The sequence below is a fragment of the Cygnus atratus genome, chromosome 1 (genome assembly GCF_013377495.2).
Source record: "Cygnus atratus isolate AKBS03 ecotype Queensland, Australia chromosome 1, CAtr_DNAZoo_HiC_assembly, whole genome shotgun sequence".
Lineage (NCBI taxonomy): Eukaryota > Metazoa > Chordata > Aves > Anseriformes > Anatidae > Cygnus > Cygnus atratus.
Window position 1 is genome coordinate 22046019 of NC_066362.1, and position 20339 is coordinate 22066357.

General features: G+C 38.0%; 1 protein-coding gene across 4 annotated transcripts; it reads left to right on the forward strand.

The window, feature by feature from the left end:
- The first annotated feature begins 369 nt into the window (after positions 1-369).
- ZNF800 (zinc finger protein 800) lies at positions 370-16365 on the forward strand. Of its 4 annotated transcripts, none has more exons than XM_035559316.2 (6): positions 370-530; positions 766-876; positions 3176-3271; positions 8697-8840; positions 11645-13388; positions 14737-16365. In XM_035559316.2, exons 2-6 carry the CDS (start codon positions 816-818, stop codon positions 14744-14746), a joined length of 2055 nt encoding a protein of 684 aa, XP_035415209.1. In that variant the 5' UTR covers positions 370-530; positions 766-815; the 3' UTR covers positions 14747-16365. The 4 variants fall into 4 exon arrangements, with proteins under 4 accessions (XP_035415209.1, XP_035415213.1, XP_035415208.1 ...); XM_035559320.2 differs by having other exon boundaries at positions 375-530; positions 769-876; positions 14733-16365; XM_035559315.2 differs by having other exon boundaries at positions 421-530; positions 769-876.
- The last annotated feature ends 3974 nt before the right edge of the window (positions 16366-20339 follow it).

Below are 20339 nucleotides of genomic sequence, written 5' to 3' on the forward strand. Positions count from 1 at the left end.
TGGAGGTCTCTTCCAACCTAGATGATTCTGTGAGACACCCGCTGTGTGGAGGCAGCAGGTGCCTGCCTGCTCGGCACAGCACACCAACGTCCCCTGACTGGATTTGGGAACACACCTCACGGAAACATTCATTTACCCTTCTTCACGGCAAAATTTACCAGAAGAACTTAAAAAAAAACAACAAACCAACCAACCAACAAACAAAAAAACAACCAACAATTGTAATAAAGCAGGCTGAGGGCAGAAACGCCACCCGGGGCCGCCCCCTCAGCACCCCACCGGCGGGCAGTGCCTTGCCGCCCAAAGGCCGCCCAACGGCCGCCCAGCGGCACCTGTGCTGCACGCCGCGGGGGAGCGGCGGCCCGGGCGCGTGCGCAGTGCGCGGCGCCTCGGCGCCCGGCCGCAGTCACTTCCTCCGCCGTGCCCATCCGGCTCCGGGGTCAGCGGCCGCCGCCGCGGCGGGACGGGGCTGAGGGGAGCCGAGCTCGGGGCGGGGGAGCCCGGCTGTCCGTCCGGCTGTCCGCCCGGAGGTAGGCGCTGCCGCCCGGCGCTCCCTGCCCGCCTCCCGCTGTCACCTGCCGCAGCCGGGCACGCGTGGCGTGCTGGGGAGCGGGAGCTTGGGCGCCGTGAGGTGCGCTGCGAGCACGGCGGCTTCCCTCCCTCCCTCCCTCCCTGCTTCCCCGCCGAGGGTGCCCCTGGCCCGCCCTGGAACCGCTTTCTTGCCCTCTCTTTCTTCGGAGGTGATTCTTGGTTTGCTTGTTTCAGCAGAACCGCGCTGCTGGATGTAAAAGGGAAGTAGGTGGTGCCCGCGGAAAATGCCTCTGAGGGACAAGTGCTGCCAGACTGACCACCATCACCATGGGTGCTGTGAGCCAGGTAGGGTGCTGCGCGGTGCGGCGGTCCCCAAAACCCCGAGAAACTGTGGCGATGTGATGGGTGCACATCGTTAGAGAAAGTTTTGGGGTATCAAAAGCTTTGGGTTCGGTTTGGAAACGTTGTTTAAACATTCTTGAACTGTCACGTTGACTTATTGCAGATCATTTCTCAGGTCCTGCAGGACTTGTTGTAGTGCCCAAGCCCCCAAATGGGCACTGTGTACAGTGAGCACAGGAAGGCAAGAAATTACATAAAAACAACATTTGTGTTTCCAAAAAGCATACCATTTCAACTTATTATTATTATAAAAGACATTTTTGGCAATCTCTTTCATTCGTTGAGTGTATCTTTACTTTGAGGCTCTCCTGGTGAGCTCTGATGAACTTGGGGTCTTCTTCTCAAGTGTCTACCAAAAAAAAAAACAAACAAAAAAAAAACACAACAAAACACAAACCCTAGAAGTTCTGAAACAACTGTATGCATCCACCGCTCTATGACACAGAAGATGCTGTCAGTGGAAAGTACTTTGAGTGCTCTGTAGTTTCAGCCAATTTGGTAGGCTTCTTTTTTCTAATTGTTATGCCTACTGTTATAATTGGTAGCCTAGAAGGAAATTTGGTTCCTTCTTTGTTGTTTTATTATAGAGTTTGTTATTTGGATGCTTTCATTTGCGTTTCAAAAAGAAAGGCATCAGGTTTTGGAATTAATTGTTGAAAGCCTGTGCATGGCAACTTTGATTTGAGAGTAGGTATTATTCAGCTTGTAGAAACACTTCTTTGTGTTTAAGATTTTAAGGTTTTGAGTTGTTTTAGTGCTTTATAAAGGGTAAAATACTATTCTTGCCTTACAAATAATAGTGATGTGTTATGTCTGCTTCATATATGTCACTCCTCTTGATGTCAGTGGGTGTTGCACATGCATATTACAGGCAGTATACAACTCAAAGTATGCTATTTTGAAGAATATGAAATAGGCTAGTAGAATACAATATGTCATTGTGTTAGAGATCCTTAAATGATGAGCTGATTTGTAATGGTAGTTACATGTTCGTATATATAATAGTATATAATGGGGCCAGGAGAGTTGCATGGAGTGTTCATTTTATCATTCTTTTCTTTTTGATGCTCTTTCCAGCTTGAATTTATTTATAACCTCACGTTGAAAGGAATAACTTTCCTGTTAAAATAGGTTTAATCTACTTGCAATTCATAAATCTAAATAGTTTTATACTACGCCTCTAGTGCTCTTCATTAAAAATAAATTTTAGACCTGCTCAGTACCTTATTTAGAAATGGAGACCTTACAGTGGAGCTAAAAGTCCTTCCAAAGGGCCAAGGAAGGAACCAATTTATGAATTAGAAAACTACTTATTTTGTTCATGACAAAGAAGACCTGACTAGTGATTTTGCACACACACGCCTGAGTAGGTGCTCTTGCTCATGTAAATATGGTTTTCTCTCTGAGCAAAACTTAGTTGTCTTATGCATATGCACCAATGGAATGCTGTTAATTTCCATATGCATAAGTACTGTGTATCAGGATAATAATAATCATCCTGATCAGTAAAGAGTTTTAGATCAGTTTTAGTTGTAACAGGTTTTATGAAGACTGCAGGAGGGAATGAAACTTCAGAAGTAAGATGTTAGTTCAGCAATTTGCTTGAACCAGAAGCATTTCTTGAACATACATTATATACACACACACACACACACACACACACACACACATATATATATATATATATATATATATATATATGTTTGTTGTTAAAAGTATTATAATAGCTGTCTTTGGTACATACTACTTAGATATGCTCATGCCTTGCTCTGGTCATTGCTGAACGTGTGTGAATTCAGTGCTTAGGTATGTATTGACAACACTGAAATCACATCGGACATTCTGAAGAAATATGGTATTTGGTAAAGCTTTTTTGTACATCTGTTTTGTTGTTTTGGTTTGAGTGATGGGAGTCAAGTAGGCTGTTCTGGGAAATTGCCTTAGTTGATGGGAATTTCTTATGAGTCGTTATGGTTTTGTATACTTGTTTTTGTGTTTGATACACATAGCTTTGAATACACGTTTTCTTTAAATAATCAAAATGACAGTGTGTTGTCAAAAGGTGTCATGGCTGGAAAACTCACTCTGTGATGTTTTTTGATTCAGTGTTGATGAGAATTTTTAAGTAAGACAACTTGTACTGTAGTTTTGGCTTTTTAATTTATTGTATGCACAGAAAACGTGTAACTTAATAAAAAATCATCTCAGTTTTCTCTAACAGTTTATCCTTTGTGTATTTCAGTGCATATGTTGGAACCTGGTGATCCACCGTTGTTACAGCAGCCTCTGCAAACATCAAAATCCGGTATTCAACAAATCATTGAATGTTTTCGATCAGGTATGAAACCATGCTTGACTCTTAAAATGTTTATTACCTTGTTATAAGAGTTATGTATATTTAGCATGTATTAAAAACAAAACAAAAGAACCACCAACACCTGAATTTCTATATATTTGTGAAATATTTGTAGGTTTTTGGCTTTAGGTGCTGTTCCTTAAAAAGTGTTTTCATATGAAGTAGTCAAGATACAGCTCCTGCTGTATAGTTACCTTTCAAAAACATTTAAAAAAAATAGCTCGTTTCGTGTCATCCCTCCAACTGCTATTATTAATTTGACTTGAACTTTTTAGTACTGCTGTATCATACTACTTTTAAGGTGTTCATTGACTCTTTTATGGAGTTGGAAATCATAGCAGTGAACTTAATAACAACAAGTGTTTCGATGAGCGTGCCATAAGTGATTGAAATCTGTAATATTTCCCAGCTTGTTCTATGCTTCTGATGTGGCAAAACAAACACTTTATTTTTCTACGCCTTAGTGCAAGAACACAGCAATTATTAATATGTATACATATAAAGAAATAGATCTTTGTATATATGAAATAAATGTTTCATGTGTAAGTCATCAATGATATGTAATGGGTTGCGTGTGAGCTGGGTCATGTAGAATGGCACAATATTCAGTTTGTTCTCCACTTGCATTTAGAAACTTAATAGAAGAAGGAAAAGTGGATGTGAGAGTCATCATTAATAACCATTTTTATAAGTGTGAGTGTTTACATGAGATTCACCTAAAGCCTCAACTATGTGTGGCTGGCTTCTTTCACTTGAGGCAGATTAATGGACTCCATTGGAGACAGCGCAAGCTAATCAGAAGTAGCCTATCTGTAGGCTGCTTCCAGGTTGTCCTCACTGGCATGTGTTAAATTGACAGCTTACCTTGCTCTCTTCAGTCATCTGCACCAGGGAAATTGGACAGAAGTCAAAAGGACTTGGACCAGATTTTACTAGTTAGCATAACGAAATGTTGCTTGTTCAAAACTAAGAAACACTTTCAATACTTGTTGTAAACTTAAAGAAATAGATAGGAAAGCCAGAGTGTTCTCCATTTAAAGCAGTTTTAGCAGAAGGCTTCTTCTGTCATCCAGAACATAAAGAATAACAAATGAATTAGTAGCTATTTTCTAATAATGATTCAAATACAATAAAATATAAGAAACAACAGTCTAATACAGAATTCTGTAACTCTGTAATAGAATTGAATGTTCTTGTAGAAGAAAGTGGACTAGTGAGATTTTTCTGAAAAATTAAATTGCTTGCTAAAGGCGTAAGCCTGGGTATTTCTGCCAGAGAAGTGTTTGTAGTAACTGATGTGCTGTAACAGTTTCTTTTGACAATGGTGTTATTTCTAGCATCTACATTTACAAATATTAACAGGATTTGACAAAGTATCACTTACCCCAATTAGCTGCAGCTACAAAGTGGAGAAAGCTTAAAAAAGCTGGAGGCAGCATATGCTGGCAGAAAATTGACTACTTGTTGCTGCAACCTGCAGTTAGTGAAGAATGAGGAGACGCTTACTTTTTCTCTGCCTGATGTGTCAACGAAACCAGTGGATGTTTTAATTTATTGTCTGTTTCCAGAAGTCAGTAATGGTCTACTGTTTAATTCATAAAGAGCAATTAATATTTTTACTGCTACTTATGAGAAGTTTCACAGATAAATAAGGAAGGATTGAAACCAGAGGGACCACCGTGTCATCCAGTCAGGCCTCCAGTATAAGTCCTTAAATCTCATCCAATAATTCGTAAAACCAATGGTTCGAATTGGACAAAAAAAAAAATCAGTCCTGAATGGAAGAGACTGAACTGTCGGTATAACATGAGAGAGTGCAGGGGGAGAGAGAATGAGGGACTTGTGTGTCCCCTTGATTGGGAAATAGTGGTGAATTAGATTTTTTTTTTTTTTTTCATTTGAGAGAGATGTTTTTGGCTAGGGCACACATCAACAGCAAAAGCCAAATTTTAGTTTATTGTGTGCTATCACCAAGTTGGAGGCCTTTTTATTTGAATTATAGTTAGTGACTCACTGGAATTTTATCTACGTGGCGCATATGCAGTTTTGTTCAGCTGGGTTTTCATTAGTGTTTGTCTTTATATGCTGAAATTCAACTGTTTGAGGGTGAGATTTCAGTACCCAATGTGCTGTTGGGGGAACTCCACAATTCTTAACTTTGGGGTCTTTCAATAAATGTAAATATCTGTCCAGTAGTCTGTTGTCGATAGAAATGCAGGTCAGATGATTAGGTTAGTAACACTTCAGGAAAAAGCCCGTGGGAGGAAAAGACAAAGAGTCTTGGGCAGTGGCCCGGGAAAGGCATAGGCAAGGCAAGAAACTGGATGGTAGCCTCAGATAGTCAAGTCTGGATCCTGGTTTTAAATAGTTGAAGGAGAAAGAGAAGTCATCGTGCTTCGCCAAAACTCAGTTGTAAAAAAATTATAATAATATTAGACTTAGAAATAAAAAGTTGTCTATGTAAGGTTTACTCAAAATTGAAGAATTCTTAGATATTATGGAATTACTAATATTTGAAAAAAAAATGGTTTAGGAAATAATTCTTCAGTGTGATTCTAAGTTTGATCTTTAAATGGAATTCTTAAGTGCCTGTGATAACTGAAAACGTGAACGTCTGCTTGGGCTGGAAGAATATCTTGATGCCACTTTTGCTGTTTCATAATTGTCTGTGATATTATTTATTCATTGCCCAGTTTCGTTATGGTTTTGCTTGTTTGACTAATTTAGATTAATTTTGATTTATTCCTTTATAAGAAAAAAAAATCAAATTGGAGAAATTAGCTGAATTTGTTTAGCTAGTGTTTCCTTCTGGTTTGGCACGGGTAAGTATTCATCATTTAACAATCCATTGCTAATTGTAGGCATTATGTACATAATTTTAGCAAGATGTGAAATGTGGGCTTGAAGCGTAACTTAAACAATTAGAGGGTTCGGGGTTTAAGAAGGGCAGGAACTTGAAAACACCAACAATGCTAGATCAAACTTTACTCTTGTGTGTTCATTTTGGAATATACAAGTGTGAGAAAACCTGCACGTTTTGTCAAGTTACTTTGCTTTAACAGAAAAATTTCTGACTTAAATTACTTGTATTTTCCTTTCAGCAGGCTGAAAATGTGTCTCCAGTTCTATTTTCTTGCATAAGCTTGATCACTTTGATCTTGGGTCAGCTGCACAGATGTAGTAACATCGATGTTGACCTGTTAGTTACTCTCTGAGTGTTGTTGTATGCTCTGTATTTTTTTTTGCCTTTATTAGTGCTTTTTTAAACAAAAGAAAAAAAGTGAAATAGCTGTAGGTATCTTGCTTTCTTAACATTGTTGGACAAGCTTAAAGAAAAAACACTGCAGATTTATTTAAATGCTGGAGTTGCTTGTCCGTTGCTGTTAGGCAATTGTATTGCAGCAACCAGATACCTTGGTATGGAATCTTTTTTAGTGTTAGCTGTTGGCCTGCGTCTAAAAAACAGTAACAACAGACATGGAGAAGGCTGAGGTACTCAACGACTTCTTTGCCTCAGTCTTCACTGCCAGTCAGGCTTCCCACGTCTCTTGTTTCCTTGAACCTGTAGATGAGGGCTGGAGGAGCAAAGTCCCTCCAACTGTAAGTGAAGAGCAGGTTCGAGACCACATGATGAAACTGAACAGGTACAAGCCTATGGGGCCTGATGACATGCATCCCAAGGTCCTGAAGGAACTGGCTGATGGAGTTGCCAAGCCTCTCTCCATCCTATTTGAAAAGTAATGGCAGTCAGGCGAAGTCCCCAGTGACTGGAGAAAGGAAAGTATCACTCCCATTTTTAAAAAGGGTGAAATGGAGGACCCAGGGAACTACAGATCAGTGAGCCTCACCTCTGTGCCTGGCAAGATCATGGAAAAGATCCTCCTGGAAGCAGTGTCAAGGCACATAGACAAGGAGGTGATCTGAGACAGGCAGCATGGCTTCACTAAGGGCAAATCGTGTCTGACCAATCTGGAGGCATTATATGATGGAGAGACTGCATCAGTCAACAAGAGAGGACCAACCGATGTCATCTACCTGGACTTCTGTAAGGCCTTTGACGTGGTCCCATGTGACATCCTGGTCTCCAAATTGGAGAGATATGGATTTGATGGGTGGACCATTCAGTGGATAAGAAATTGGCTTGAAGGTCGAACCCAGAGAGTGGTGGTCAGTGGCTCTGTGTCCAGGTAGAGGCCAGTGATGAGTGGTGTCCCTCAGGGGTCTGTCCTGGGACCGGTGCTGTTTAGTATCTTCATCCGTTACGTAGATGAGTGGGATCGAGTGCACCCTCGATGAGATGCCACCAAGCTGGGTGGTGCAGTTGATACACCAGAAGGAAGGGATGCCATCCAAAGGGACCTGGACAAGCTTGAGAAGTGGGCCCGTGTGAACCTGGTGAGGTTCAACAACTCTAAGTGCAGGGTGCTGCACCTGGGTCAGGGCAATCCCAGACATGAGCACAGACTGGGAGAAGAACTCATTGAGAGCAGCCCTGCAGAGAGAGACTTGGGAGTTGTAATGGACAAAAAGCTTGACATGAGCCAGCAGTGCGCACTTGCTGCCCAGAAGGCCGACTGCGTCCTGGGCTGCATCAAAAGGGGAGTAGCCAGCAGGTTGAGGGAGATGATTGTCCCCCTCTGCTCTGCCCTTTTGAGGCCCCACTCGGAGTGCTGCATCTAGTTCTGGGACCCCCAGCACAAGAAGGATGTGGGGCGGTTAGAGCAAGTTCAGAGGAAGGCTGTGACAGTGATCAGAGGGCTGGAGCACCTCTCCTATGAAGAAAAACTGAGAGAGCTGGGGATGTTCATCCTGGAGAAGAGAAGGCTCCGGGGAGACTTCATTGCAGCCCTTCAGTATTTAAAGGGGGCTTATAAAAAAGATGGAGAGCAACCTTTTGCTCAGGCAGATAATGATAGGTCAAGGGAGAATGGTTTTAAACTAAAAGAAGGGAGGTTGAGATTAGAGGTTAGGAGGAATTTCTTCACTCAGAGGGTGGTGAGGCACTGGAACAGGTTGCCCAGAGAGGTTGTGGATGCCCCATCCCTGGAGGCATTCAAGGCCAGGTTGGATGAGGCCCTGGGCAATCTGATCTGGTGGGCGGCATTCCTACCCAAGCAAGGGAGTTGGAGTTGGATGATCTTCAAGTTTCCTTCCAACCCACACCATTCGGTGATAAATCATTGCTCTTTCACTATGAACTGTAATGTGTGTAAACACTTTTTCAGACTAGTCTTGTTTTCATTGTGAAACTTGTTTTGTGTGTCATAAACAGTGCAATGAAAGCATTAATGCAAGATAAAATGCTGTTGAAATTGTCATGTTTTAAAATGTTTCTGCTTGCATGATCTGATTTGAGTTAGATGAACAGAAAACCTTCCTTTTAAGTGTAATGTTTCTTTTATTACAGGAACTAAACAACTTAAGCATATCTTGTTAAAAGATGTGGACACCATTTTTGAGTGTAAATTGTGCCGGAGTCTCTTCAGAGGATTACCAAATTTAATTACTCATAAAAAGTTTTATTGTCCTCCAAGTCTCCAGATGGATGATAGTAAGTTTTACTAATTGTAATACAAGTGTTCATGTCATAATTTGATAGCTAGTTTTTAGGCCCAGCCTTTTAATGAAGGGTGTCACTATTAACACTTTTTATTCCTTGCCCTTTTCCTTTCTCGTTTTTTCTCTTTATGGTGAAAGATACTGAAGAGTATGCCAAAGGACTGGGAAACTGAATCTGATAGAAAAGCTTGGATCTAACAAGGCATTTCAGTTTTAGATCAGCATAGCTTTGATAGACTTCAGCTGGATCATGTAAAGTGACTTGGGTGAATTTGTGTCATTTTTCCTGTACTTGGGAAGCACTCAGTATCATGGACAAAATCCTTCATTCTAACTCATGAAACACAGACTAAAAGATCACTCTTTTTAAGGACGTGTCTTCTTCATGTCTCTTTCCCACCACCTCACCTCACCTCATGCTACTTTAAGGTAGTCTTCACCCTGGTAACCAATGATAGAATGCACAGGAATGTTATAAAGCTGTGCCAGGGGAGGTTCAGACTGGATATTAGGAAACATTTTTTTACTGCAAGGGAGGTCAAACACTGGAACAGGCTTCCTAGTGAGCTAGTTGACAGGCACGTGGCATCAGTGTTCAAGAGGTATTTGAATAATGCCCTCAGTCATATGTTTTGACTTTTGTTTAGCCCTGAAGTTGTCAGGCAGGTGTACTTGATGATCTCTGTAGGTCCCTTCCAACTGAAGTATTCTATTATATTATTGCTGGGGTATATATGTGATCATGTCTAGCCTACCTCCTTTTTTGTAGAAATTAAACTTTATTATTAAAAATAATTTGAATGATGAAGAAACAAGTGTATTTTCATAGAAGGAGAAATGTATTGAAGACGTTTTTAGCAATGATGATTTGTTTATCTGAGTAAGGCTGAATGTTTTGGAAATGTGCCAGCATTTGAAATGTTTTGTAATTTTTTTTAATTATCTTGGTCTCTGTTGACTAGGTCAACATTGCAATGAGTTTTTTTCTTCCTTTATTAGTATCCTCATGCCTCAATACTTCAAAAATTAAGAAACTAGTGATTTACTTAGGTGATTGTTTTCCTGCATTGTATCAGTGGGTGTTGTGAAAGAGAAGGTGAAAAGACTAATACTGTCTCCCTCCTTAAATTAGTGTGTTTGGCCAGTTGCAGAGCCCCAGAGCTTCTCTGTGAAAGGGATGAATTGTATTTTCAAAGCAGAATTGTAAGTGCATCTGACTTAAATGTAAAGGTTTCTAAGCAAAATAAGATTACCCTGAGTAAAGACTTCAGTCCTGCTCCTGACATTCTTTCATTTAATTGCCTGCTTAACTGATACTTTCCACTGTTCACTAGGAAGGGTTCAAATGACAAAAACAATGCTATGTGCTCCAGATAAAGAGAATAATAATAAATACTCTGAATAAAGCTATATAAATCCTTGTGTTTTATACAAAATTGAGAATGAAGATTATTGAATAACGTGGGAGTTTTTTTTCAATATATAAAATTAAAAGCTAGTGACAATAGCTAGGAATAAAAGTTCAGTAGTCCTCATGGTGAAAAATCACTAATACCATTCCCTGAGGACTCTTTTGAGGTACTTTGTGTAGTCATCGGATATGACTACATATATGGTATGAAGAGGTGGTATAAAATAGGAATGACTTTTTACCCTTGATAAAAATTATGCAGATAATCCCCATTTGAAGCTGACTACAAAAGATGTTAATAATTCAGTGTTAAAACACGGTTCTGAGCAACAAAGCAGCATATTTCCTGTTCTGACACTCTTCCCTCTACTTGAGAATGTGGAAAGAATGGCCCTCACTCAGTGAGGGTTTACTTTACTCAGGAAATAAAATTACCAATACTTTTTTTTTTTTTAATAAAATACACATAACATCATTGTGGTAGCCAGGAATATGAATGTTTTGAAAAACATTTGAATAAACTTTTTTGAAACTAAGTATATTAAAACAGTACTTTACAAACTTCAGCTTGCAAAGTTTAGTATCAGGCAAACAAGGAGAGGAGGATCTCTGTATCATCCTTTCTTGCTTTTTAAGTTCATTTCAACTCCTTATCAGGGTAGAACACAGGGTGAACCTTTGGGTAAGCTGAGCAGAGTCATTTCATTAAATATTATTTCATTGAATTTTTATTCTTTTGAGAAATTATTTTTTTCCTAAATTCAGAATTGGTCTGTCCTTATATTTATCTTACTGTATCACTAAGCCTGCTAACTGTTTTGGTAGTGCTAACATCTTTCCCTGCCCCAGAAGTTCTGTCTCATCTACTTCTGTCCTCATGCAGTGCTCAGGTTACACAGATGTTTCATTCTTTCTTAAGGACTGTTCCGAGTTTACGAAAAAGAGCTTATTTCCAGAAATAGATTCTTCTATTGAGAATGCCTTTTTCCAGCAGTAGGAAGATCAGTTTCTATGCTTCGGGCTTCGCTGCACACTGGAAGAACAAGCTCAGTACTATGTCCTTACTTTTGCAATTGATACAGCTTTTTAGATAAGTTTAATTGCTGACAAAATAATTTTTAGCTTAGGTGGCTTTCACGTTAGCACACTAGAAGGATGTTCTTTCAGTCTTGGCTTCTAGTAAAATTGTCACTTGTACTGATGTGATAAAAATGATTACTCAAAACCTATAAGTATAAAAGTTCGGTAAAATAGTAAAAATGCGGGGCTTATGCAAATTTGGTGGCTGAATAGACACAGTGGTAAAAAGGCGCTTTGAAATTTGTAAAACTTAAATAATTTGAAGTTACTAAATGATTTTAAAATGTCTTTGCCTTTTTGTACAGACCTCCCAGATATAAATGATAAACAGAGTCAAGCCATAAATGACCTCCTGGAAGCAATCTATCCAAGGGTAGACAAGCAAGAATATATAATTAAATTAGAACCTATAGAAACTAATCAGAATGCTGTATTTCAATATGTATCAAGGACTGATAGCCCAGAAGAGAACACAGAAAGTAGTAGTACCCCTGATCAAACTCCAGTACAGACACAGGAACCCAGCACTGAGCAACCCAAGACTGTTTCAGCTCCAGCTCCAGTTGGGGAGACTGTAGAATTACCTCCTGCTGATCCTGTTACAAACAAGGTGATAACTACTCCTGAAGAACAGCCTCCAGCGGTAACTCCTGAGTTGGACTCTTTGGATAATTCTGATTTTGGCCACCAGTTGATTTGTTGCCTTTGTAGAAAAGAATTTCATTCCAGACGCAGTGTACGCCGGCACATTAGAAAAGTACACAAAAAAAAGATGGAAGAGCTAAAGAAGTACATAGAAACAAAAAAGAAACCAAATCAGTGCTCCACAAAGGGACGAAATAAGAACGTTCTTGTAACATTAGGTAGAAGTTGTCCTGTGTGTTATAAATCATTTGCCACAAAAGCCAACGTAAGGAGGCATTTTGATGAAGTTCATAGAGGATTAAGAAGGGATTCCATTACTCCTGATATAGCTACAAAACCTGGGCAACCTTTGTTCTTGGATACAGTTTCTGCTAAAAAATCTTTTAAGACCCGAAAACAAAAGTCGTCTTCAAAGGCTGAATACAATTTAACTGCGTGCAAATGCCTTCTGTGCAAGAGAAAATATAGTTCACAAATAATGCTGAAAAGACACATGCAAATTGTTCACAAGATAACTCTTTCTGGAAAGAACTCTAAAAGAGAGAAAGGACCCAACAATACTGCCAATGGAACAGAAATAAAACTAAAAGTTGAACCAGCAGATTCTGTAGAACCTTCACCCCCTTCCATTGCTCTTTCTCCACAGAATGAATTAAAGGGAACAAATCACTCAAATGAGAAAAAAAGCACTCTGTCAGCACAGAAAAATAAAGTTAAACAGGACACAGAAAACCCTAAATCAACCTCTAAATCATCCACTAAGTCAACCTCTAAACCAACCTCTAAATCAACCAATGCATCTGCTGCAGGTGGCCAGCAAAAAACCAGGAAGCCAAAACTTTCAGCTGGCTTTGACTTCAAGCAACTTTACTGTAAACTCTGTAAACGCCAATTTACTTCAAAACAGAACTTGACAAAACACATCGAATTACACACAGATGGGAATAACATTTATGTTAAATACTACAGGTGTCCGCTCTGCTCTTACGAAACACGTCGGAAACGCGATGTGATAAGGCATATAACTGTAGTTCATAAAAAGTCACCGCGCTACCTTGGGAAAATAACTGCAAGTTTAGAAATTAGAGCAATAAAAAAGCCAATTGATCTTGTTCTAAATAAGGTGACAAAAAGAGGCCCTCAGAGGGATGAAACAAAACAGATTGGTTCAAAACAGGATGTCACTTCTAATTCGCCCAATAAAAAGTATGAAGGAGCTGATGTTGGCATTGAAGTAAAAGTAACAAAAAACTTTTCTCTTCATCGATGCAATAAATGTGGGAAAGCGTTTGCCAGAAAAGCTTTTCTAGAACATCATAAGAAAACCCATAAGGCGAATGTATCTCATTCACCTGAAGAAAATAAAACCAAAGGGAGAAGTACAAGATCTAAAGCTGTTGTCTGGTGAGGAAAATGTAGTGTTTTGTCTTTTTTTTTCTCCAAACGAAACAAAAACACCTCCTTTCACATGCTGTTGTTGATACGTTGACAAAAAGATATTTTTCCATAGATTTTATGGTTTAGTGGCTTAAATACCATGATATATGTCAAAGTTGTTTCTTAATTATTTTTTTAGTGTTTAGGAGAAGAGCTAATTTCTAAAGTTTTCATACAGGAAACTGGAATAGAATATAGATTAAGGTGTGCTAAGTTGACTCTTTAAGTTGTTTTTAAGGTATTTGTTGTAATCAAGCTAACATAAACACGTCTAAAATAGTATGCTTTTAAATTATCAATGCCTTTGTCTGGTTTGAATAACGTACCCGGTTAATGAACAGCTCTGTAACCTAGTTGAAGAAGTGCTAAAAATACCATGGTAAAAGCTGTTGACTGAAAATGTCTCTATGATGTACAGTAATTATCTTCTTTTTTTTAATATTTCATGTGTATTAGGCAATACACGTGTTCTGTCCACAGAAGGACATAGAACAGTTTGTTTGAATGTAATTTGGACACTTAATTGTTTTGATTTAAAATCAGTTTGAGTTAGGTCACTGTGAACATTTAAAATCATAAAATTTAGGATTTGATTCTTTTAGTGCTCATTTATATAAGCACAAGTTCAGAGACTTCTGGTCGTTTATTTTTTAAAGTGTTTGAGTCTCAGAAAGATTTTTTGTTTTAAGCCTAAATGTATGGAGAGGTCTGGCCAAGAATTTTCTGACCTTCTGCTTATATGGTACGCTGGGAATTGTTTTATACTTGAGAGTTGTATTTGTATTTTCTTAGTTTTCCAGTGCCTTTATATTAAAGATGGCCTGTTTTTTAAGAGGATCTTTCAAAAAAATGAAATAATATTTTGTATTTCAGAGTGATTGACTCATGCCTGAAGGTGTGGGGATTGTATAAAAAAAACTATAATGGAGAGACATTATTGACACCTATAAGAGGTTTTAATATTCTTATTTAGAAATAGCCTTATAATGTATTTGGTGGAAAAAAACCCACAAGTATATGTGCCTTGTTCTATATTTTTACTCTGAAATGGGAGGTAATTTGATTTCAGTTCAGTTTTTGTAGTGTTAGCTAGGTTAAAGTGTAACCTGATCTGTTCATGGCTTCGTAACAAATCCTGGCTGAATGGGATGGAACTGGACCCTGAATTATTGTAATTTTAGGAGGAAGAGTGACTTTTGTATTTTGATGATGAATTAAAAATTTAACCATATAAATTATTTATGTTCTGTAATTTTAAACAGAATTATATTGGTAAACACAAAGCATTAATTTATTCCCATTTCTCCTCAGATAGGTTCAAGTGATGTTCGGAAAGTTTGGAGTTCATTTGCATGAAAAAGACTTTAATGTGGTGTTGGAACCGCTAATATCTTGATAATGGTACTGTGAGGAGGAAATACTTTCATAAGCTGTTGTTTTCTTACTAAATTACGACCATTCTGACTACTTGTTAGACAGTGCTTCCTCCCAAAACACTGCAGTAGTTGAAATGCACACGTGCTTCTAAATTAGCAGTTAACTATGCTTATGTCTATGCAGTTGAGGTTTGATACATGAACTTAAAAAAAAAAAAAAAAAAACCAAACAGAGGCAACTTAAACAACAGCTTTGGAAGAAGACTTTTGTTCCTCATTTAGGAAACCATCTTCAGAGAGCTCATCGTGCATACTGTTCCTCCCTAATAGCGCTAACTGATGAACAGCTCTTAACTTTTTTGTGATATCTACTCTGACAATTGTTGTGTTATATACTGTTTTAAATTTATTACAAATGAATGTATAAGAGCAAACAATGTAGTGTATATTGGCTGAATTGTACTAATTTTTAGTATTTGCCATAACATCAGTTTGTTCATACTGACTAATTTCCCAGTTGTGGGACGTTCTGAATTTCACTGTACTACAGTTGCTTCAAAGATCTCCGTATTTTTTCCATATGTGGTTCATAGGACAGCTTGGTAAACATCTAGGATGTTTACAAGAATATCCACATTCCTCTATTCTTGAATTTTTTTTAAAAAAATTATACACAAGCACTTTAATGATAGTTGCAGTTTATATTTTCAGTTTATTTTTTGAAAGATCAACACACTAATGTTAATATGAAGGTAGTGAATATTTGCTGATGTATTATAGACAGACAATCTGTGCACAACCACTTATAATGTTAGTTTATTTCTTTAAATATTAATAAAAAGGGAGGATAGTATGGGAGAAACTCAAAGTAATTTTTCTCTCAATATGATGAATGACCACTATAGATAGCACTTGACTTTGTATAATTTGGAAAATGTTTTAGATCCTTTTTTTTTTTTTTTTAACCTTTTAATCAGAATTTTAGTAAAACTGTTGCATGCCTACCATTATGGGATTCTTGGCAGGTTTCGTGCATCAGCGGTTTTGTTTTGTTTTATTATTATTTTTTTTTTACTTTTTAGAAAATATTTTGTTAGTGATTTGTGTCAAATTGCTACAATTTGAAAGGTACTGTACATCAAAAGAAATACCATGTTTTTTATATAGGTTCACTCCCTTACTTAGGGAGGTGCCTCGTGTTCATATATACTTTTTGTATAAAATATATCTAAAAATGTTGATCACAAGATCAAAAGTAAAAATACTTTTTATGGATAGAGAAATATTTGGCCCTGTTAGTGCATTGCACTAAAAATACTGTGAATGGGAACTGGACTGTAGCTGTTGCTGGAAATGTTTTATATTGAATGTACATGCTTTTGTTTGGATAAATGTACTGTATTTGGTTGAAAATAAAGCAGACTGGAAATCGCTTACACGTGCATAAACAAGATGATGTTGTTTTTGTAAACCTGGTATATTTGTCACTCCTTAAGCAGAAATTACAATGTTTGCATTTTTTCTTGTAAAATTTTACCTTCTGATCATTGAAACTAGTTGTTTGTATTATTCTGTTGTAATAAATTCTTTTGCTTTTGTTTTGTTATGAAAAGTTTGGCACTTGTGGAGTGAACATTTCTCCACATTGATGGTTGACCCTTGCTGTATTTTTAGAAAACCCTTTGATACTGGATTTTTGTCATTTGTAAAGGTGTCTCTTCTTTAGCTGAGCAGAGCTTGTTTTTATGATCCTTTTACAACAAAACTGAATATAGATATTGAAGGAGATAGGCTATGCATTTCATTTTTAATAAGAAAATTGGTGTACATAGCTTGTGTTGCAAATTATGTTGGTGGTCAGCTAATGTTAATTCTTTATATGGTTGGAATATAAGAACTGCCATAGTCATCATTTATTCTTCTCCAAAGGAAGATGGTAAGCTATTTATGTAAGTGCAATTTAAGCCATGGCCCTGAGTGCCTGTGGATTAAGATTAGGAAGTTAAAATGAAGAAATAGGGATAGGATAACTGTTCATTTCTCAGCTGAGCCTTTCTGTGGTTTCTGGGCTGGTCTGAGTGGGTGTGCAGGCTGCATCTTTACTTACTTGAAGGTGAAGGTATTCCTGTTTCGAAGGTAAGCTTTCTGCTAAGGGACCTCCAGTTCTGCATCCATGTAGTTAAATTGTCTTGTTCCACTCGAAGTTTTGGGTAGTATATTTCCTTTGAAAGATGTGGCTTAATAATTAGCAATTGCCACACTTTTTTTTTTTTAATCTTCTATTAGTTAAATCTACTGGGTAGCTCTTTTGATGCACAAGAAAATAAATAACATATACAGTATGTTGGGCTTGTTCAAATCAGTTATTTTTAAAAATCTTTTCATGCAACTGTCTTGAACAGAAGAAGAAAAATGAGAAGGATTGCTAACTGCTTTTAATTAACACAATATATATATTTTTTGACAAATCCTGGAAATCTGTAATAGAACTTTGAATGTAATCAAGATCCATGTGGGCACTTATAAATGGGATTCCATGTTAATGTGTCAGGATATAAGTTGCTAACTAAGATGGAGTCTTGCATAGGTCTTACCATTGAGGAGACATGTTGGTTTGGCTTGTGTTGCTTGAAATGGCCAAAGACAAATGTGAATTGTCTAGTGTGCCTTCAGAAATGAAGCTGAGCCTTGTGAAAGAGGTTTTGGTTCAGAGTGCATGTGACATACCTTATGGAAAACTTTGAGGGTGTTCTAAATGGTTTGTATGGAAGACTGACTTGTAATGAAAAGAAGCATATATCTTTTCTAATGCCAAGGCTATGAGAGCTAGCTTTAATGTCAAACTGATGTGAAACATTACATAAAAAAATGAGTGAAAATAACTTGAGACTTGCCGAAGTTCCCAGTCTAATGATGTGCTGGGTGCTGTCTCAAAACCACCTTTTCATTAGTCAATCGTCTTGTAGCTGAGAGTGTCTTCCTGGCTTTATTTATTTATTTGTTATGTTTAATTTTTTATTTTTATTTTTTTTTTTATGTTTTGCGTGCCTTTTCTCTATGAAATCTTAGATTCCAGGGCCTGAAATCCTTGTAATGTTTGGTTCACTCTCTTAAAAGAGAGTTGAAGAGAGTTGTAGCTGAGATAGCTTATGGTCATTATCACCGTTTGTTTTTTGCTGGGTTCCAGTGAGGTGAACTTGAAGCTACTGTGTGAAGGATTTGTGTGACTTGTCAAATGCTTGAAGTACTTTGGAAACGGGAGATGAGTTTTGACTGATGGCTGTAAGAACCTGTGGGTAGATAATTACACGTTTCCCTTTTGCTGAAGAGCAAAGTACAGCAATTGGTTAACCACAAACGTACATATATTGGTTGGGGGATGAGAATTAGAAAGGAAATAACGTTGCTTATCTGGATATCCAAGAAGTTGGATATTTACTGTGGAAACAAGTCTGCTGAGACACTGGTAAGTCCTTTGGTTGTCCCAATCTCTTGTATGGAGGAAAAAAAGAATCCCTTTTTTAAACAACAAATGAAAAATTTTCTTCTTCCTAAGAGGCTGATACAGGGCCTTGCTGATCTTGGAAGGCGTGAATCCAAAAAGTAAACAGATTTCGCCACCTAACAGAGCTCATGTGGCTCTTAGTTCAGGTCGCCCCCTTGAATTAGTAACTTGATTTTAAATAGTAGGCAAAGTAGTGGAGTGGCCTGTAACAGCTGGGTAGCTTCAGCAGTAACGCTGTCTTCAACAAATACAAACTATCCTTGGTATGAAAGTTTGTTCTGAGGAGGACTCTAATGAAAGATGTGTTTTGAATTTGGAAGTATAAGGATTGTGGAACTTAATTGTATTAAAAATCAGTATTCTTAATGGGATTTTAATTTGATTTATAATTCTGTCTTTTATTGGCTTAACATTAGTGCAAAGCTTTAATTCGCTTACTGATAAACTTAACAGAAGAAGCTTCTAATTTGAGCAGTAAATTACTCCTTTACATTGAAGAGTTACAATAAATACACTGTTTCCCTTTCTGATATATGCATCTATTCTGTAACCCTTTCATACTACTTTGAGTAATTTCCATTGTTTTGAAATACCAATATATTATGCTTGTATAATTCAGGAATAACTAATATTATTGGCTACACCCATTCCATTAGATAGCTACAGATTAGTTCGTACAGCCTTCAAAATTTCCTTTTATTATGAATTATTGATGCTGCAGGATTTAAATACAGAACTTGTAAAGTGTTACGAATGAAGATTTTGGTTTTGATTTTAGAAGTCAGCAGAGTAAGTTGTCTCTGTTTTCTTAGGTGATCATAGCTGTACAGGTGGTCAGCTTCTGCTTTAATATGCCAAGAAAATAAGTGTATTGGAAGCAGCATGAGTGATGGTCTTTGGTGAAAGGGGGGAGATTGACAGTGAAGTCAGCTGTGAGGACAGTGGGGAAGGGGTAATTGATAGTGGTGTCAGATCAGTTGTCTAGATGATAGATACGGGACCTCAGTCCCATGTTGATGGAGAACCCCTGGCATTTGTGCAAGTAAGGAGACTTCCATGAGGGACTGCTGGCTAGGTACAGAGGTTCGGTACCCATCTTCAAAAAGGGAGTGGAGGGGAAGCGAATTACATGGAATACTTTTTAGTTCCCTTTGTCTGGAGCTTGCAGAGCATGCTTTCCTGTATCCCTCGGTTATAGTCTTAAACTGGTAATTTCATAGACACAAAATGGAATGCAATTTGAGAAGTTATGATTGCTTGAGTTCGTCAATCCCTTTGGGGATTGGCAAGATATTGGTAATCTTAATAAAAATGTTGTGAACAATATCTCCAATGAGGAAACAATATCATTGACTTCGGAGGACTTAGTGGGAAATGAAGATAGCCTGAGCCTTTGATAGCAAGTAAGGCCAAGTACATTTTTCTTCAAAGCAGATTAAACTATGAACTGTTTCACTGTGTTGCCAGGAGCAATGTTGACAGGGCTGTGAAGTCTGGATGATTGATGAGGGTACGCTGTTGTATCTTGCTATAAGGTTATTCTTCAGAAGGAGATTTCATAGTGTTTTTACTTCTGTTAGGGTTGGGATTGAGGTTCATTGCGTCAGTTGCATTAAATGTATTGGCATCTGGTAATACTGGTGGGTTTTTGTGGCAATGGTTTTTCTACCACGTCAATCTAAGAGAGCTCAGATTTACCTGGTCTGACCTCTCAGCACCAAGCCTTTCCCAAGTAATATCTAGTTCAGCTCTGTCAGCCAAACAGGATTTGCTTTTCCACATAACTAATGTTCTTTGGTCCTGGGAGTCGGTTCCTTTATTAGAAGCAAAACGATCTGCTTTGCTGGTTTTCCTGCAGTCGTTAATGCTGCCTCGAATAGTTCAGTGGGCTCTGATGCAGAATGTAGACAAATAAACACAATCTGTTTTTGTTCTCCAGGATGTCGTGGTCTTACAACGACTTATCTCCTCGGCTTATCTGTGGCAAACAAAGGGATGAATAAGATCATGAAAATGCTGGTTTGAAGTCACTGTCTT

Bases quoted from the DNA above. Each gene is read 5' to 3' on its own strand.
- ZNF800 (XM_035559316.2), top strand. From the start codon at position 816: ATGCCTCTGAGGGACAAGTGCTGCCAGACTGACCACCATCACCATGGG. The intron at 877-3,175 runs GTAGGGTGCTGC...TGTGTATTTCAG, and splicing joins CCATGGGTGCTGTGAGCCAG to TGCATATGTTGGAACCTGGT. The intron at 8,841-11,644 runs GTAAGTTTTACT...CTTTTTGTACAG, and splicing joins AAGTCTCCAGATGGATGATA to ACCTCCCAGATATAAATGAT.